The 19,904-nt window shown below is 45.4% G+C and overlaps 1 protein-coding gene across 2 annotated transcripts in view; it reads right to left on the bottom strand.

Annotated features, from left to right (window-relative positions):
• The window catches only part of LOC310794604 (serine/threonine-protein kinase 38), a 41,620-nt gene that overhangs the window by 16,022 nt on the left and 5,694 nt on the right, over positions 1-19,904 (bottom strand). Inside the window, exons 4-9 of one of the 2 annotated variants that reach the window (XM_083656591.1) lie at positions 14,521-14,643; positions 12,340-12,423; positions 11,714-11,837; positions 3,784-3,938; positions 1,349-1,460; positions 1,083-1,144 (exon numbers count right to left, since the gene is read on the bottom strand). In XM_083656591.1, coding sequence (XP_083512717.1) covers positions 1,083-1,144; positions 1,349-1,460; positions 3,784-3,938; positions 11,714-11,837; positions 12,340-12,423; positions 14,521-14,643 — 660 coding nt within the window. The remainder of the gene's footprint in view (positions 1-1,082; positions 1,145-1,348; positions 1,461-3,783; positions 3,939-11,713; positions 11,838-12,339; positions 12,424-14,520; positions 14,644-19,904) is intronic. The other variant, XM_083656592.1, reaches the window with a different exon arrangement.

Below are 19,904 nucleotides of genomic sequence, written 5' to 3'. Positions count from 1 at the left end.
ATCTTTTGAAGCATGATGTTAGATTACAACGAGCTAGTTGTGTGGCTTAGCCTTCCAAAATGTTGCCGTTAAGTTTTTAGAATGTAATACATAGAATTGGGAACGTTACATTCAATTTCATTCAGACTGTCTTTCAGGCTCAATCGCTGCCTTTTTCCCCCCGGAGCGAGGGAGGAGGGAGGGTGTTTTACTGTAGTGGCTGAGAGAGCGTAGTGGCACAGTGCTCCAATCAGGTCGCGAGGCACATTTTTTGCAACATCATCCAATCAGGGTCTCGCTCTCGTAATGTCTGTCTTACTCTCGTTCTGTCTCTCGTACCAAAATCCATAGATTTAGGAGGTCCCCTAGTGGCCGTTAGCTGTAAAAATCCATAGATAAGCCGCACCGTTATATAAGCCGCATTTTATATGTAAAATGGAAACTGTTCTATAATAGACTGCTATAAACAAAATAAATAAATATATATATATATATATATATATATCGGTGATCGGTAATCGGTGATCGGTCGATGATCGGTTGGGCAGATATTTCTCATAGGTGATCGGCAATCGGTGATCGGTGGCAAAAAACGTGATCGGTGCACCCCTAGTTTCAACGATACGAGCATCACGATACATAGTTACGATACGATAGTGGCTCATTTAGAGCGATACCTAGGAATACTTAATCGATACATGGATTAATCGTTACACCCCTATTCAACTTAAAAACAATACATAATTAGCATAAAAATACTTTGGGTGGACACCCAGCTATTGTGTCATGTGCAACCGTTTTGAAGTGGTAAAGCAGGAAGGAAAACAGGTGTATGGAAATTAGCTAAGGCTATAATCCGGCACATTTACATGAAAATGTTCATTAATGTTGCACTGTCCCTGAAATAAATAAATAAATAAATAAATAAATAAACCAATACCATTAATGATGGTTCTATTCCATTTAAGGTGTTCCAGTGCCAGGGCCCTCATTAATGCTATTGGTTACACCTGCCTTCAATTCCTGCTTTACCACCTCAAAACGGTTGCTGTGAAAAGGGCCTATGCTGTATCTCCAGCTCTTCCTGCAGACGTCAGACCTACCAGCTGCCTCCGGTTCCTCTTCCAGGTCTCTGCTTTCCTCTTGGAGTTCATGTTCTGGAAGGCTGTGGAGACACAGACCGGCCAATCACATGTCAGCATGTTGTCCTCGCACACATGCATTCATCTACACAGATCCTGCATCTTCACCAACATGGAAACATTCCAGCATTGTATTGCAGCTACTCAAGCTAACAGTTTGACTTAATGAAGGTTACGGGTCAATATAAATGTGAGTGTGAGGAGAAAGGAGGAAAGGGTTGCCTGACTTTGCTTACTGAGGTCACTGGGGAGGCTGTGGTTGAGGTTCTTGTAGAACTCCGTGCGGTGAGCTCTCTTCAGACCGGTGCACAGACCAAAGTCAGACAGCTTCACATGACCCTGGAAGCACAACACAAACACTGTCCACTGTGCAGTTCAACCAGAGATAGTACATATAGAGAGATGGGTCACCGCAGGCTCTGCCAATTCTAACAAATGTAGCAGCAAGTCTCCTAAATGGTCACCTGACCTCTCCCCTGAAGAGAGGACTGTGCCTGGCGACGCGGGGTTAGTGCTGACCTAGCAAGCTAACTTGAAATAGAGATCGTGAGTTCCCCAAACTCTGCACAAACCACACATATAAACACAAAGCCATTGTTAGCTCAATACAGTTGAGACTAAGATATTCCATTAAGAATATATTTGTTCCAACCACAGATTTAGCTACTACATCAACAAACTTCAGCTTTAGCTAATCGCTCCCTGCCAACATGAGTTCCTGTTGCCAAATCTCACGAGAGTGTGTTGCTGAGACAGACAGGTCTTGAACAAGTTTAATTTTCTCCTGATCTGTCTGTCTGAAAAATGCCATTTTAGATGTTTAGATGTTCAGAAGATATATGGCTTCGGAAAATGGGCAGAATATTTACTTTAATGAATATGGGGGCGGGGGGGGCAAAGAATCTGTCATAATCTGAGATCACGTTCACCTCTCCCATTGACTCAATACACTCAGACCTGCTGAAAGTCTCCTCTAAAGTGACCTATTAAAGTTTGTCGCTGGCGTCGAGTTTACATACAAAGTCAATGCAAACGAGCGATTGAGCGTATATTCGCCTGGGAGAATAATCGCTGGGCGTCCGAGCGGCAGAGACAGAGCGATAGGGAGAAAATACGCTCGTCGCTCAAGATGAAATATTCCAACTCGAGCGAAAATACGCTGGCATCAGTCGCTCGCTGTTCAATGCTGATTGGCTGCCGTGTGAGAGCGAGTCAAGGATCACTCTGGCTTGGAACAAACCGCTGGTTTATTGTGTGGCAACAAACCGCATTGACAGGCTGACAGCTGACATGAAGTGAAGTCTGTACTACCGGTATGCAGCTTGCATTAGGAGCACGCTGATAGGCTTAGCTTGTAAACAATGACGGTGGCTCGTAGTGGACAAACAGCATGACATTGCGTAACGTTATATCCCCCACATGTCTGTCATTTCGTGTGCCTGTTGATGAGCGATTTAAACAGAGCGACAGAGCGATTCCAAAGGGTTGACTTGAGCGACAGAGTGAAAAATAAATATCTCGGTGTGAAAGCTCCTTAACTCATTCTCTGCCAAAGACGTACTCGGACGTACTTTTTACAATGGCGTTCTGTGCCAAGGACGTACTCGGACGTACTTTCATGTTTTGCTTGTTTACATTAGATCAGACCCTTTCCCAGCCTGTGACATTGTTTCAAGTCAAACTGATGAAAGGAACCCGCTAAATCACGTTTAGTATTTATAGTATAGTCACCCATTTAGCAGTAAACAGAGTCCGTTAGTGAGTGACGATCATGAGCGGCCATTTGTGCATTGAGCAGCATTTGCGGCCATTGAGCAGCTGCCTGTGATTCCTGTGTGCGTGTGTGTGAGACGAGAGAGAGAGAGAGAGAGAGAGAGAGAGAGAGAGAGAGAGAGAGAGAGAGAGAGAGAGCGAGCGAGCGAGCGAGCATAAGGGTTCATTTGGTCCGTCCAGTCTTGGACTATCTGGTAAGTTCCAGGAAGTAAAAGTCAGTAAAAACTTTTTTTTATTTTTATTTTTTTGGGAAAACAAATACTGTATATGTCTGATGTGTCACTGAGGCAAAAAATAAAAGGCTCAAAAGAGAGTTCTGCTTGAAACGGTGTCGTTCACTAAAAACCTCTTTTTCTCCTATTTCTGTTACAAAGGAGGGCATTTTCAGTGAAAACAAGCTAACTTCCACTGCTTGTAACTAAACAAGGAAACATGGTCGAGTTTCAGTTTTTTACAAGGGGTAAGAAGAGAGTCTCTGCTTTATTGTGAGATATGTTGTGTAATTTTATTCCTAGCACAGAATATTCTGTGGGTCCTGGAAGATCAGGAAATATGCTCAAAATCCTGGCACTGGGAGCACACAGACCGAAATGACCCTGGCAGAGAATGAGTTAAGTGGCCATGGCTGTGGTAACCCATGTGACACAAATATAGGCAGTGACATGAAATGAAGATGGACCATCTTGCTTGAAATCCCATCGTCTTTGGTTCAACCATCATCTTGGGCTTTGGGAAACACCGAACGGCATTTTTCACCATTTTCCGACAATTAGAATGGCATTTAGGTAAATTGTGAAAAAAGAAAGAAAACAACAAGAGGAGAGAGTAAATAATAAAATCCACTGACATGAACCAACCAAGACATGAACATGTTTAGTGTTAATCTCACCCTGGAATCTAGCAGCAGGTTGTCTGGCTTGATGTCTCTATGGATGAAGCCCAGCTGGTGGATGGAGTCGATGGCCAGCACCGTCTCAGCTATGTAGAACTGGGTGGCCTCTTCTGTCAGAGTGTCCTTCTTCATCAACAACGTCATCATGTCTCCTGTCAGCACAACAGTACAGCCCAACTCAAACAACAACGTCATCATTACTGCAATTCACTTTTCTCCTGTCTCACACAACAAAACATCAATAAACTTCAGTTCATTCAAAATGCCGCAGCTAGACTCATATCCAGGTCCAACAGGAGAGAACAGCTAGACTCATATCCAGGTCCAACAGGAGAGAACAGCTAGACTCATATCCAGGTCCAACAGGAGAGAACATATCTCACCGGTCTTAAAATCACTTCATTGGCTCCCAGTTCATTTTAGAATTGATTTTAAAATTGTAATGATCACTTTTAAGGCTTGTAGAGGACTGGCTCCAGAATATATAGCTGACCTCCTGAACCCCTACGAGCCAAACCGCAACCTGAGATCCTCTGGGAGGTCACTCCTGACCTGAGATCCTCTGGGAGGTCACTCCTGACCTGAGATCCTCTGGGAGGTCACTCCTGACCTGAGATCCTCTGGGAGGTCACTCCTGACCTGAGATCCTCTGGGAGGTCACTCCTGACCTGAGATCTTCTGGGAGGTCACTCCTGACCTGAGATCCTCTGGGAGGTCACTCCTGACCTGAGATCCTCTGGGAGGTCACTCCTGACCTGAGATCTTCTGGGAGGTCACTCCTGGCCTGAGATCTTCTGGGAGGTCACTCCTGGCCTGAGATCTTCTGGGAGGTCACTCCTGACCTGAGATCTTCTGGGAGGTCACTCCTGACCTGAGATCTTCTGGGAGGTCACTCCTGGCCTGAGATCCTCTGGGAGGTCACTCCTGACCTGAGATCCTCTGGGAGGTCACTCCTGACCTGAGATCTTCTGGGAGGTCACTCCTGACCTGAGATCCTCTGGGAGGTCACTCCTGACCTGAGATCTTCTGGGAGGTCACTCCTGACCTGAGATCCTCTGGGAGGTCACTCCTGACCTGAGATCCTCTGGGAGGGTCACTCCTGACCTGAGATCCTCTGGGAGGTCACTCCTGGGTGGCCTCTTCTGTCAGAGTGTCCTTCTTCATCAACAACGTCATCATGTCTCCTGTCAGCACAACAGTACAGCCCAACTCAAACAACAACGTCATCATTACTGCAATTCACTTTTCTCCTGTCTCACACAACAAAACATCAATAAACTTCAGTTCATTCAAAATGCCGCAGCTAGACTCATATCCAGGTCCAACAGGAGAGAACAGCTAGACTCATATCCAGGTCCAACAGGAGAGAACAGCTAGACTCATATCCAGGTCCAACAGGAGAGAACATATCTCACCGGTCTTAAAATCACTTCATTGGCTCCCAGTTCATTTTAGAATTGATTTTAAAATTGTAATGATCACTTTTAAGGCTTGTAGAGGACTGGCTCCAGAATATATAGCTGACCTCCTGAACCCCTACGAGCCAAACCGCAACCTGAGATCCTCTGGGAGGTCACTCCTGACCTGAGATCCTCTGGGAGGTCACTCCTGACCTGAGATCCTCTGGGAGGTCACTCCTGACCTGAGATCCTCTGGGAGGTCACTCCTGACCTGAGATCCTCTGGGAGGTCACTCCTGACCTGAGATCTTCTGGGAGGTCACTCCTGACCTGAGATCCTCTGGGAGGTCACTCCTGACCTGAGATCCTCTGGGAGGTCACTCCTGACCTGAGATCTTCTGGGAGGTCACTCCTGGCCTGAGATCTTCTGGGAGGTCACTCCTGGCCTGAGATCTTCTGGGAGGTCACTCCTGACCTGAGATCTTCTGGGAGGTCACTCCTGACCTGAGATCTTCTGGGAGGTCACTCCTGGCCTGAGATCCTCTGGGAGGTCACTCCTGACCTGAGATCCTCTGGGAGGTCACTCCTGACCTGAGATCTTCTGGGAGGTCACTCCTGACCTGAGATCCTCTGGGAGGTCACTCCTGACCTGAGATCTTCTGGGAGGTCACTCCTGACCTGAGATCCTCTGGGAGGTCACTCCTGACCTGAGATCCTCTGGGAGGGTCACTCCTGACCTGAGATCCTCTGGGAGGTCACTCCTGGGTGGCCTCTTCTGTCAGAGTGTCCTTCTTCATCAACAACGTCATCATGTCTCCTGTCAGCACAACAGTACAGCCCAACTCAAACAACAACGTCATCATTACTGCAATTCACTTTTCTCCTGTCTCACACAACAAAACATCAATAAACTTCAGTTCATTCAAAATGCCGCAGCTAGACTCATATCCAGGTCCAACAGGAGAGAACAGCTAGACTCATATCCAGGTCCAACAGGAGAGAACAGCTAGACTCATATCCAGGTCCAACAGGAGAGAACATATCTCACCGGTCTTAAAATCACTTCATTGGCTCCCAGTTCATTTTAGAATTGATTTTAAAATTGTAATGATCACTTTTAAGGCTTGTAGAGGACTGGCTCCAGAATATATAGCTGACCTCCTGAACCCCTACGAGCCAAACCGCAACCTGAGATCCTCTGGGAGGTCACTCCTGACCTGAGATCCTCTGGGAGGTCACTCCTGACCTGAGATCCTCTGGGAGGTCACTCCTGACCTGAGATCCTCTGGGAGGTCACTCCTGACCTGAGATCCTCTGGGAGGTCACTCCTGACCTGAGATCTTCTGGGAGGTCACTCCTGACCTGAGATCCTCTGGGAGGTCACTCCTGACCTGAGATCCTCTGGGAGGTCACTCCTGACCTGAGATCTTCTGGGAGGTCACTCCTGGCCTGAGATCTTCTGGGAGGTCACTCCTGGCCTGAGATCTTCTGGGAGGTCACTCCTGACCTGAGATCTTCTGGGAGGTCACTCCTGACCTGAGATCCTCTGGGAGGTCACTCCTGACCATTCCTCCATCCAGACTTATAACTAAAGGTGAGCGGGCTTTCTCTGTTCAGGCTCCCCGGCTATGGAATGACCTCCCAGAGGAGATCAGGGAAGCGACCACACTGTCTTCTTTTAAGTCACGTCTAAAAACTCACTATTTTAGACTTGCTTTTTATTGATCTTATTGTGATTTTATTGTTTTATTCTCCTTGTTTTTCATTATTACACTTTTACATGTATATTTTATGTCTACCTAGTAGTGATGCGCGGGTCACCCAGAACCAGCCGGGTCCCGCGGGCTGGGCCGGCAAATTATGAAAATATCGCGGGTGCGGGCAGGGCAGGCTCAGAACGTGACAAAGCAACATTATTAAATAATTTAGAGCAGTGAAACACGCAGAGTAATTAACCTTAAAGACGTGAACTCTCTCTCACACGTAGGTACACACAATCAGACAGACTCCTGCTGCACTCTCTATAGCCTACATGGAGTAAAGAAACGCTTCAATGAGGTAGCCTATGTGCTCTCAAAACAAACATTTTGGAAGGATTATTCGCTGTAATTATTATTTGAAGTGTCCATAAAACTAATGCCACCGCAGATTTTCTGTTGTGGACTCGACTGTGATCTATTTGTCAACTTTACTGCAACGTGAGTAGGCTGTGAACAATTGAGAGCGCATGAGGTAATTAAAAGAAATCAGACAGCGAGTCTAGCCGTATCTGCAAGCCGTGTGCGCACCTGCTGCACTACTACGTTTAGTAGCCTACTACTGCAACATGGCCAATTGAGAGCGCATGAGGTAATTAAAAGAAATGGGGAAGAATAAGAACTGTTTCTGTAGCCTGCCTAGTGCCTACCTCTACCTGCTACCTCCATTTGAAACACTGCGGTCACGCCATCCGCACTTTGGGGAAGCGTAGTCGCGCTATCTGAAGACCATGGATTAATTGAAGAAAGACCGACATGAACGCAGCCGCACAACTCATCCAGAGCAGTAGGCTACAACTGTTGTCGCGCACGGCAGCATGTGAGTGTCTGTGTGTGTGTGTGTGTGTGTGTGTGTGAGAGAGAGAGGGGGGAGAGAGACAGAGTTATTAGTTACTTTGCACACCTTGGAAGCTCTGCTGTGCTCCTCCTCCTGAGTCCGGAGACATATTACATTAAATTGGCCGTTGCGGGCTGCTGGGTTGGGCTGGGTTAGGAATTTTCAGATATTTTAACGGGCTGGGCGAGGCGGGCTGGCTCCAATGACGGGTTGGGTTGGGGCGGGCCTTAAAAAACCCTGACCCGCGCATCACTACTACCTAGTGTCTTTTAATTGTATGCAATTTTATGTATTGTCTGCCTTTTGCCTTTTTTAATCTGTATGTAAAGTGCTTTGTAAGTTGTTTTGAAAAGCGCTATATAAATAAAGGTATTATTATTATTCGTATTATCATGTCTCGTGTCAGCACAACAGTACAGCCCAACTCAAACAACAAGGTCAACACAAGGTCATCATGTCTCCTGTAGGGATGCACCGATCGATCGGCACGTGACCGGAAATGGCCGATTTCCACCTGATCGGCCTCGACCCGTGATCTGCGCCGGTCACTCTAAATAGCCGATTCTGTGAGCCTATTTTCACGTGACGTGCGCGCACCCGAAAGCAGCGAGACCGAGACGGATGAGTTGCAGCCAAAACAAAAGCAGCCACTACACACATGTAGTGTGTAGTTGTAATTTTTTTATGAATGGGCTGACCATCTTTTCCGGCTCGCTGCGACGACGCTTTCAAGTGGAGGCGGGTTGCCTGCTAAACCGGCGCTGTGACAAGGTCTAGTCGCAGGACAAAAGGCGTACAACAATTATCCACCAACGCGCGTTCACGACTTTCACATCGGAGGCGCGGATCCTATTTTCCGTGCATTTTTCGGCTTTCAAGGCCGGTGTGAAAGAGCCTAATAACAGCCAAATCCACAACTGTAGAGTGGGCATGGCTTCGAAGGTCTCTGGGCTCCAGACCTATAGGCTATAAACTCCTTGTCCATGGATAACATTTTGATGTTTATTCATTTTATTTTATTAGTTTATTTGGCAGGGACATACAAAAAAAACATTAAACACCATAGGGGAAGATATGCTTTGTAACAGATTTAGCCATAGGCTACTTTCCATCTGGAGCCCCTTTTCTGTTGCACCTTTTTTCTTTTGGAAAAGTAAATGCATGATAGCTGTGGGATATACTGGTTGTTTTATATTCATTGTATTTACACAAAAAAGAAAAGCTCTTTCCAGTAACCTGGAACACTTTTATTTTTAGATGTTTTTGAGTGAGATCGTCCTACCTCAGGCAAATGATAAGAAATGTGACATGAATGTTAATTTTCTATTAAAGCAAAGTAAAAAAAAAAGAAAACGTCAAAAAATAACCCGTCAATTATTGTTCTTAGAGAGAAAATCGGAATCGGCCAAAATCGGTATCGGCAAGTCAGACTATTCAAAAATCGGAAACCGGCCAAGAAAATGGCAATCGGTGCATCTCTAGTCTCCTGTCAGCACAACAGTACAGCCCAACTCAAACAAAAGATTTAAAAGTAATCTCTAGTTTTATGAAATCAGAGAGGTCCTCTCTTGGGCTTTACTCATTGGATGCAATCCCTCACGTGAGTGTACCAACTGAAGACTTTTCCTCTTTGGCGCCATGTACCCTATGGCCACGCCCCTAGGCTACGCCGGCACCCTCAATAAAAGGACGCTGCGCCCAACAATCAGCTCCTAAGGATTCTTCACCTAGTGGAGCAGTGAGCCGCACGCCGAGAGGACCTCGCTGATTACTTAACTAGAGATTACTTTTAAATGTTTTGTTTGATTTCAAATCAGCTTCAGCCCTCTCTTGGGCTTCGCTCACTGCGACACTCAACGCAGAGCCACCACAGCTCATATTATCCAGGGGCAAATCATGACCATATGGTATGAGGCTGTGGAGGTCACGCCTTCACTTGAGAAGGCTGACCAGCCTAAGGTACGTGCATGGTAGCCTAGGTAAACCCAGCCACCACGTGACCTGCTCTCTCAGTTCCCAGTCACTATCGTCTAGCGAACGGGCCATTCAAATCGATTTCCGCGGCGGTTGAAAGACTCCCGCAGACCCGCAGCCACCCCGCAGCCAATGAGTGACGGCGTGACTGCCAACATCAGTCCTGCCGTGATCGGCCAATCAGAGAGTGCGTCTTTGTCAATGACGTGTAACAGCTGCTGCGGCTAAAGCACTGGTAGCCATTAGCTTTTCGTCATTTCAAAGCATAGCTCCCGAGCTAGCTACTAGCTATGGCTATGGCTATGAACAGCAGCAGCTTCAGCTTCGTTGATGAAAATCAAGTTAGAGCAGCGATCAGTTCAGTTCTAGCAAAAATAGACTCAGTCACTGCAATTAAACCAGAACAAGAGCGTGCACTAGTGGCGTTTCTCGGGGGGAAAGATGTATTCGCCGTTCTCCCGACTGGGTTTGGGAAAAGTTTGATCTATCAACTGGCTCCATTGGTGATTAAGACGATTTTTCCCACGAGAAACCCTATTGTTATTGTCGTCTCGCCGTTAAATGCGCTAATGGAGGACCAGATACGCGAGGCTTCTAATCTGGGAATCAAGGCGTTGCAGATCGGTGGGGTGAATGATACAGACGAGGACTTAATACATGGACGCTGCGAGCTTGTGTATGCAAGTCCAGAGGTCTTGCTGAAGAAACAGTGGCGAAGTATGCTGGCATCGGTGGTCTACCGTCAGAACTTGGTCGGGATTGTTATCGACGAGGGACACGTAACCCACAAATGGTAAAGACAAACTAATTGTATTTCAAGATCTACAGATTAGCGTTATGAATGTTTTAGATTAACGTTATGAATGTTTGAGGCTCTAAATCCACATGGAGATTATATTATTGAGTGTCTTATTATTCATCAACAGGGGGAATGGTGCGAAAGGGGAGACTGCCTTCAGACCAAGCTTCGCAAAGCTGGGGGATCTTAGATCCATAGCCAAACAAGGTAATGTCTTCATAGCATTGTGATGTTGATGTAATGCATTATGGAAGATAGATGCTGGTTTAACATAATGAAAATATACGCTTCTGGGGCGGCATTGTGTTTTGCCAAGGCAGGCAAGCTAGCTAGCTAGCTAGCAACCTAGCCTTAGACTAAACTACCAGAAACTGTGGTGATCAGCTAATGTCTTCATAGCACCTTTTATTAAATTATATATAAACAATACAATGATGATGATTATAACTGAAGATCACTTGGGCTCACTTGATAATGCAGTATTGATTTGTGTGTGTGTGTGGGGAGGAACTACGCCACGTTGTAGCCTATGTACTGTGTGTAGTGAATAGTGCTTGTATGTATCATTTTGGAAAATACATTGTAATCCCATATCTTTCCAAGCCCTAGGGGTACACGTACCCCTGGTTGGGAATCACTGCTCTAGATCATGCGCCTCGCAAGACACGCGCCAGAGATGCGCATCTCATGCCGTTGCATTATTATTATTACTTATTATTACATAGTGACTGAGAACAGGTCTGAGAGCAGGTCACGTGGGGGATGGGTTTACCCAGGCTACGTGCATGGCATGGCATGGCATGTTCCTGGAGTGAGACACCCCGAGGGCCGTCAAGTCAACACTCACCCACCCGGGGGGAAATGGGCCCCGAGGAGGTAGCAAAACGGTACACAATTAAGATCGCTCCAAACCGGTCATCGCCCGTGGAATTCATACACGTCACATGCTGAGTGAACATGTAATATATGGCCCCCCATCACACTCAGGAGACAGCTCTTCTCGTCTCCATTTCTGCAAACTGGGACCGCGCCGGGCTGCATTCTACTGCATGTAGTCCACTGACTGTCTGCAAGTACCTCATACAAGCCCACATGAAATCCTCCTAACTATCCCTTTAAGAGCCTGTTGTAGTGTTTGCAGTGACGAGCATATACGTTACCTCCTGGGAGGAACTCCATGATGAGGTAGAGGTTCATCTTGTCCTGGAAGCTGTAGAACATCTTGACCACCCACAGGCTGTCCGCCTCCACCAGGATGTCCCTCTCAGCACGAATATGACCCACCTAAAACACACACACACACACACACACACGCGCGCGCACACACGCACGCACGCACACACACACACACCTGGAGTTTTAAAACAGTGATTCCCTAATTTAGTCCATATTATGGGTCGCAGATCAAGATATCAAGCATATTAACTTATTACCCGACATTTCTCATTCTTTGCTCAAAACATTGCCCACCACGAGGGGGCGCCAAGCAAGTTCAGAAAAAGCATGACACCCAAAAAAGAAGACAGTGTTCATCGCAATTTTTTTTAGGGCACAAAGGTCATTTCTCTATTGACATCGTGAAGGGTGATTTTTCTGAAATGTGTGTTAAAATGAGCCAATGACGCATCCTTTGCATAGGGCAGGTTACAATAAACGGATGCTTTTAAAGCAACTGACAGTAGCAGGCTGGTAGGGTAGCAGGGCACTGTGAACTCCAGATGAATGCCAATACCAAAAGGTAAGCACCAGTAGCATCCCAAAGCTTTTGTACTGAGCTTTGCCTCACCTGTTCTTTCTCCAGCATGTCAGCTTTGCGGAGGATCTTCATGGCGTAGACGTGGCCGGTGTCTTTCTTCTGCACCAGGCGCACCTGGAAGGGAACAACACTGATGCCGTCACTCCTGACAAACCCGAGGTAAAAACGTGCTGGGGCACTTCAGCTACGTTCTCACCACAAAGCTCACTGCTAAATTCTCATGTGTTGCTCAGAGCCCAGGATTTTGTTTGGCTGTTCATAATATTATCTATCTAATAAAGGCAGAAGTGTCTGTGTGTGTGAGAACGTGTGTATGTTGTCCTTCACATATCTGGAGGACCGTTCGTCAAATTGACTTTTCAATTTGTCAAATCAGCCAGACCGCAGATATTAATGCTCCGCCCCGCGTCCCAGCCCCACAGACTCTCAGACACACACTCACACTAGGGTTGGGCGATACAGTACGTCAACATTTTCCAACCGGAACACCGTCAGCCCATCAACCGGTGATTGACGATATATATTCGCGCATATATAATGATCCCCCCCCCAGCTATGTAGTGAAGATGGATTGTTATTCCCAAGTGACAGGACAAGCTGCAGCTACAAAACCTTGTCCACGATCATCTAAATCAGAGGTTCTCAAATGTTTTTCAGCCAAGGACCCCTTACACAAGATAGAAAATATACCGGGGACCCCCTCATTCTGATTTGTGATGTTGGGCTAAACTTAATTGTTTTCACGGTAACGTGCTTGACTTTTAAATTGATAGGTTTTGTTAAATTAGAATGTAAACCATTAACCATTTTAGATTTAAAGCGTAACATTTTCATTGAACTATGAAGCTTTTGCCACAACAACAAAAGTTTTTATTTTTATTTTTCTGAAGACTTTTCGCGGACCCCCTGGCAAAGTGCCACGGACCCCTGGGGGTCCCCGGACCCCCATTTGAGAACCACTGATCTAAAGTGTTGATGTTCAGGGTTCGTCTGGCTGTGGGGGAAAAGCTGTCCTTGAAGCGGGTGGTATTGGAGTGTCGTAAACCTTTTCCATAATTTGGCTGAAATTGATAAAGGTAAAAATCTAAAGTAGACCTAATTATTGTAGTAACCTACCGTAGATGATTTCATCATTGTAAAATAGGCCTAGAGAAATGACTGCATTTGAAATTGGGGTGTTTTGAGAGGGGGTTCGGTCTTGCGTGGGACCCTTACAGTACGTCACCTCGCAACTTGGTTTTCTGACTGAGTGGAAGCAGCATGGTGGACTTAGGTCTGCATTGGTGCCGACCATTTCAGTCGGTGCTGGATCGAAATCCCATTCCGCTCCCTGTAAGCTCTGCATTGGCTCCGACCCGCACGGACTGCGGCTGCGACCATATTTGGATTTCCTTTCCACGCCCCCCGTGTTGAATCTGTATGCCTCTGCTGCTGTACGTGTTGAATCTGTATGTCTCTGCTGCTGTACGTGTTGAATCTGTATGTCTCTGCTGCTGTACGTGTTGAATCTGTATGTCTCTGCTGCTGTACGTGTTGAATCTGTATGTCTCTGCTGCTGTACGTGTTGAATCTGTATGTCTCTGCTGCTGTACGTGTTGAATCTGTATGTCTCTGCTGCTGTACGTGTGGAATCTGTATGTCTCTGCTGCTGTACGTGTTGAATCTGCTGAGCTCAAATGCCTGCACCGCTGCCTTTGAAACAATAACAACAGCAGCAGCTAGTCGGTAGCTCGTTGCTACACGCTGAAAACGATTGATGTGGATTATGCAATGAAGCAGCCTGCATGGTACGTTTGGTGGATGGCTGTAAACAGCCTTTTTCCCCTCTAGTCCACAATAGAAAGCGTTCCCAGCCAGACTCTCCCAGCCCCTTTGCTGGGACAGTCTGGCAAGGGAGACTAAGCTCACTGTAAAACCGGCAGGTGATCCGACCATGACCGCATCATTGGTTTGAGTCTTTAGCTTCTTTACCCTTGGTGGTAGCACCTTACATTACAGCTCAGTAACAACATGGTAATAGGGGTAATGTGTGATACTAATCAGGTAAGAAAATGAAAATCGGAAGTTCCGGCTGTTATTTTCTTCGTAAATTACAATGTCTCGTAATTTTACCTTATTATTTCAGTACTGACAAAGAATACTGACATTTTGTAGCAGTTTTCATTTCAATAAATGGCACCACTCTCAAAGTATTTATGTAAAACAGTTTACCTCTCCAAAAGCTCCTCGGCCAATCACCTTGAGGGATTCAAAGTCCTCCAGGCCCAGTCGAGTACGTTTCAGACGAAGAAACTCTGTCTCTTTCCTGGCATGTTGAGAACGTCGGACACATTTCTATAAAGCAGAGACACAACCTGCTCACACATATTGCTGTGCATACACACATGATACATAGCTGTGCATACACACAGGATACATAGCTGTGCATACACACATGATACATAGCTGTGCATACACACATGATACATAGCTGTACATACACACAGGATACATAGCTGTACATACACACAGGATACATAGCTGTGCATACACACATGATACATAGCTGTGCATACACACATGATACATAGCTGTGCATACACACATGATACATAGCTGTGCATACACACATGATACATAGCTGTGCATACACACAGGATACATAGCTGTGCATACACACAGGATACATACATAGCTGTGCATACACACAGGATACATAGCTGTGCATACACACATGATACATAGCTGTACATACACACAGGATACATAGCTGTGCATACACACATGATACATAGCTGTACATACACACAGGATACATAGCTGTGCATACACACATGATACATAGCTGTGCATACACACAGGATACATAGCTGTGCATAGACACAGGATACATAGCTGTGCATACACACAGGATACATAGCTGTACATACACACATGATACATAGCTGTGCATACACACATGATACATAGCTGTGCATACACACATGATACATAGCTGTGCATACACACACATGATACATAGCTGTGCATACACACAGGATACATAGCTGTGCATACACACATGATACATAGCTGTGCATACACACAGGATACATAGCTGTACATACACACAGGATACATAGCTGTGCATACACACATGATACATACATAGCTGTGCATACACACATGATACATAGCTGTGCATACACACAGGATACATAGCTGTGCATACACACAGGATACATAGCTGTGCATACACACAGGATACATAGCTGTACATACACACAGGATACATAGCTGTGCATACACACAGGATACATAGCTGTGCATACACACAGGATACATAGCTGTGCATACACACATGATACATAGCTGTGCATACACACAGGATACATAGCTGTGCATACACACAGGATACATAGCTGTGCATACACACAGGATACATAGCTGTGCATACACACATGATACATAGCTGTGCATACACACACATGATACATAGCTGTGCATACACACATGATACATAGCTGTGCATACACACACATGATACATAGCTGTGCATACACACACATGATACATAGCTGTGCATACACACAGGATACATAGCTGTGCATACACACATGATACATAGCTGTGCATACACACACATGATACATAGCTGTGCATACACACAGGATACATAGCTGTGCATACACACAGGATACATAGCTGTGCATACACACAGGATACATAGCTGTGCATACACACAGGATACATAGCTGTGCATACACACAGGATACATAGCTGTGCATAGACACAGGATACATAGCTGTGCATACACACAGGATACATAGCTGTGCATACACACAGGATACATAGCTGTGCATACACACAGGATACATAGCTGTGCATACACACAGGATACATAGCTGTGCATACACACAGGATACATAGCTGTGCATACACACAGGATACATAGCTGTGCATACACACAGGATACATAGCTGTGCATACACACAGGATACATAGCTGTGCATACACACAGGATACATTGCTGTGCATACACACAGGATACATAGCTGTGCATACACACAGGATACATTGCTGTGCATACACACAGGATACATAGCTGTGCATACACACAGGATACATAGCTGTGCATACACACATGATACATTGCTGTGCATACACACATGATACATAGCTGTGCATACACACATGATACATAGCTGTGCATACACACAGGATACATAGCTGTGCATACACACAGGATACATAGCTGTGCATACACACATGATACATTGCTGTGCATACACACAGGATACATAGCTGTGCATACACACAGGATACATAGCTGTGCATACACACATGATACATTGCTGTGCATACACACATGATACATAGCTGTGCATACACACATGATACATAGCTGTGCATACACACATGATACATAGCTGTGCATACACACATGATACATAGCTGTGCATACACACATGATACATAGCTGTGCATACACACATGATACATAGCTGTGCATACACACATGATACATTGCTGTGCATACACACATGATACATTGCTGTGCATACACACATGATACATAGCTGTGCATACACACATGATACATAGCTGTGCATACACACATGATACATAGCTGTGCATAGACACAGGATACATAGCTGTGCATAGACACAGGATACATAGCTGTGCATACACACAGGATACATAGCTGTGCATACACAGAGGATACATAGCTGTGCATACACACAGGATACATAGCTGTGCATACACACAGGATACATAGCTGTGCATACACACATGATACATTGCTGTGCATACACACATGATACATAGCTGTGCATACACACATGATACATAGCTGTGCATACACACATGATACATAGCTGTGCATACACACATGATACATAGCTGTGCATACACACATGATACATTGCTGTGCATACACACAGGATACATAGCTGTGCATACACACATGATACATTGCTGTGCATACACACATGATACATAGCTGTGCATACACACATGATACATAGCTGTGCATACACACATGATACATAGCTGTGCATACACACATGATACATAGCTGTGCATACACACAGGATACATAGCTGTGCATACACACATGATACATTGCTGTGCATACACACATGATACATAGCTGTGCATACACACATGATACATAGCTGTGCATACACACATGATACATAGCTGTGCATACACACAGGATACATAGCTGTGCATACACACAGGATACATAGCTGTGCATACACACAGGATACATAGCTGTGCATACACACATGATACATAGCTGTGCATACACACAGGATACATAGCTGTGCATACACACATGATACATTGCTGTGCATACACACATGATACATAGCTGTGCATACACACATGATATATAGCTGTGCATAGACACAGGATACATTGCTGTGCATACACACATGATACATAGCTGTGCATACACACAGGATACATAGCTGTGCATACACACATGATACATTGCTGTGCATACACACATGATACACAGCTGTGCATACACACATGATACATTGCTGTGCATACACACATGATACATAGCTGTGCATACACACATGATACATAGCTGTGCATACACACATGATATATAGCTGTGCATACACACATGATACATAGCTGTGCCTACACACAGGATACATAGCTGTGCATACACACAGGATACATAGCTGTGCATACACACATGATACATAGCTGTGCATACACACATGATACATAGCTGTGCCTACACACAGGATACATTGCTGTGCATACACACATGATATATAGCTGTGCATACACACATGATACATAGCTGTGCCTACACACAGGATACATTGCTGTGCATACACACATGATATATAGCTGTGCATACACACATGATACATAGCTGTGCATACACACATGATACATAGCTGTGCCTACACACAGGATACATAGCTGTGCATACACACAGGATACATAGCTGTGCATACACACATGATACATAGCTGTGCATACACACATGATACATAGCTGTGCATACACACATGATACATAGCTGTGCATACACACATGATACATAGCTGTGCATACACACAGGATACATAGCTGTGCATACACACATGATACATAGCTGTGCATACACACATGATACATAGCTGTGCATACACACAGGATACATAGCTGTGCATACACACAGGATACATAGCTGTGCATACACACAGGATACATAGCTGTGCATACACACATGATACATAGCTGTGCATACACACATGATACATAGCTGTGCATACACACATGATACATAGCTGTGCATACACACAGGATACATAGCTGTAGCCTGGGTAAACCCAGCCTCCACGTGACCTGCTCTCAGACCTGCTCTCAATCACTACAAACCTAGATCCAAATCTCGGGTGATATCACAGTTGCGCAATTCCAAAATGCATTCAACATTTGCACGAGTGACATCACTGATGACATCACAACTGCCTGATGACATCACAGTCGGCAATTGCGTGACATCATTTGGCTCGACTGGGGCTCAGTAGGTGGGGGTCATCCACTAATCGGAAGGTCGATGGTTCGATCCCCATTTTGTGGAAAGCTACAAAAAAGCGATTCGAGCCGGGGGGAGCCGCGCCAAATACCAGCAGTGGAAATGGGTCATAAGCGTCCCGGATTGACTCACCTGAATTTGCCTTGCCTTGACCACGTACACCACGTAGTATGGCTGCGGTAAAAAACAAAAAAACAAAACCCACCCCCTTAAAGCAGCTCCGAGCAAGATTTTCTATTGTTATGAAACAGTCTAAATTTAATATCGATGCCTCACATCTTACCTCTAATATTAGACGAGACCAACGCAGAGTAGTCTCGCTTGAAAGCCGAGTGAATCGGCGAGTGTTGTCTTGATGATTAGTCTGTCTGCGGGCCGGTGTCATCAGGAAGTGAAATGAAACGGTTTGCGGCAGCCACTTCGGCCATAACCACAAAATTACAAAATTACTTTCAAACAAACTTAGACAAGAGATGTTTGCGAGAGCAGAAATTAGCGAGGACAGCTGTTTTTGGTCTGCTGCTACGGCCGTAAACCGTTTCGCTCTGCCTAGCCACTGTTTACAGCTGCCGTAAACCGTTTCGCTCTGCCTAGCAACAGACCCAAAACAAGAAGGATGGCTTTCCTCGCTACATCAAAGGGCTTTCTACTCTCGGTCTCGTCTACTATTAGAGGTAAGATGTGAGGCATCGATATTAAATTTAGACTGTTTAATAACAATCGAAAATCTTGCTCGTAGCTGCTTTAAGAAAACACAACTTTCCCTTTAATTTGGTACCAAATTAAATACATGGTAAAGCGAGAGAAAAAAAATCTAATAATAAAATTGATATGTGCGTGTTTGTGTGCATGTGTATCTTCAATGCACGCCCACACCCCAGGTTGGATGGGGCAGAAGATTTGCATGGTGGTGGTTATGATCTGGGGTTAGGTCATGGCCAGGTTGTAAAGTCCTGGAAAACTGGAAAGTCCTGGACACCACCGTCATGTCCAACCCAACAAGTGGCACAGTTGTATTGCTTTGTGCCTATTTAACCCGGGCAACGCCGGGTACATGGCTAGTTCACAGTATGAGAACAAA

Source organism: Poromitra crassiceps (genome assembly GCF_964638095.1).
Source record: "Poromitra crassiceps genome assembly, chromosome: 20".
Taxonomy (NCBI): Eukaryota; Metazoa; Chordata; class Actinopteri; order Beryciformes; family Melamphaidae; genus Poromitra; species Poromitra crassiceps.
This window is presented reverse-complemented; position numbering and strand designations above follow the sequence as displayed.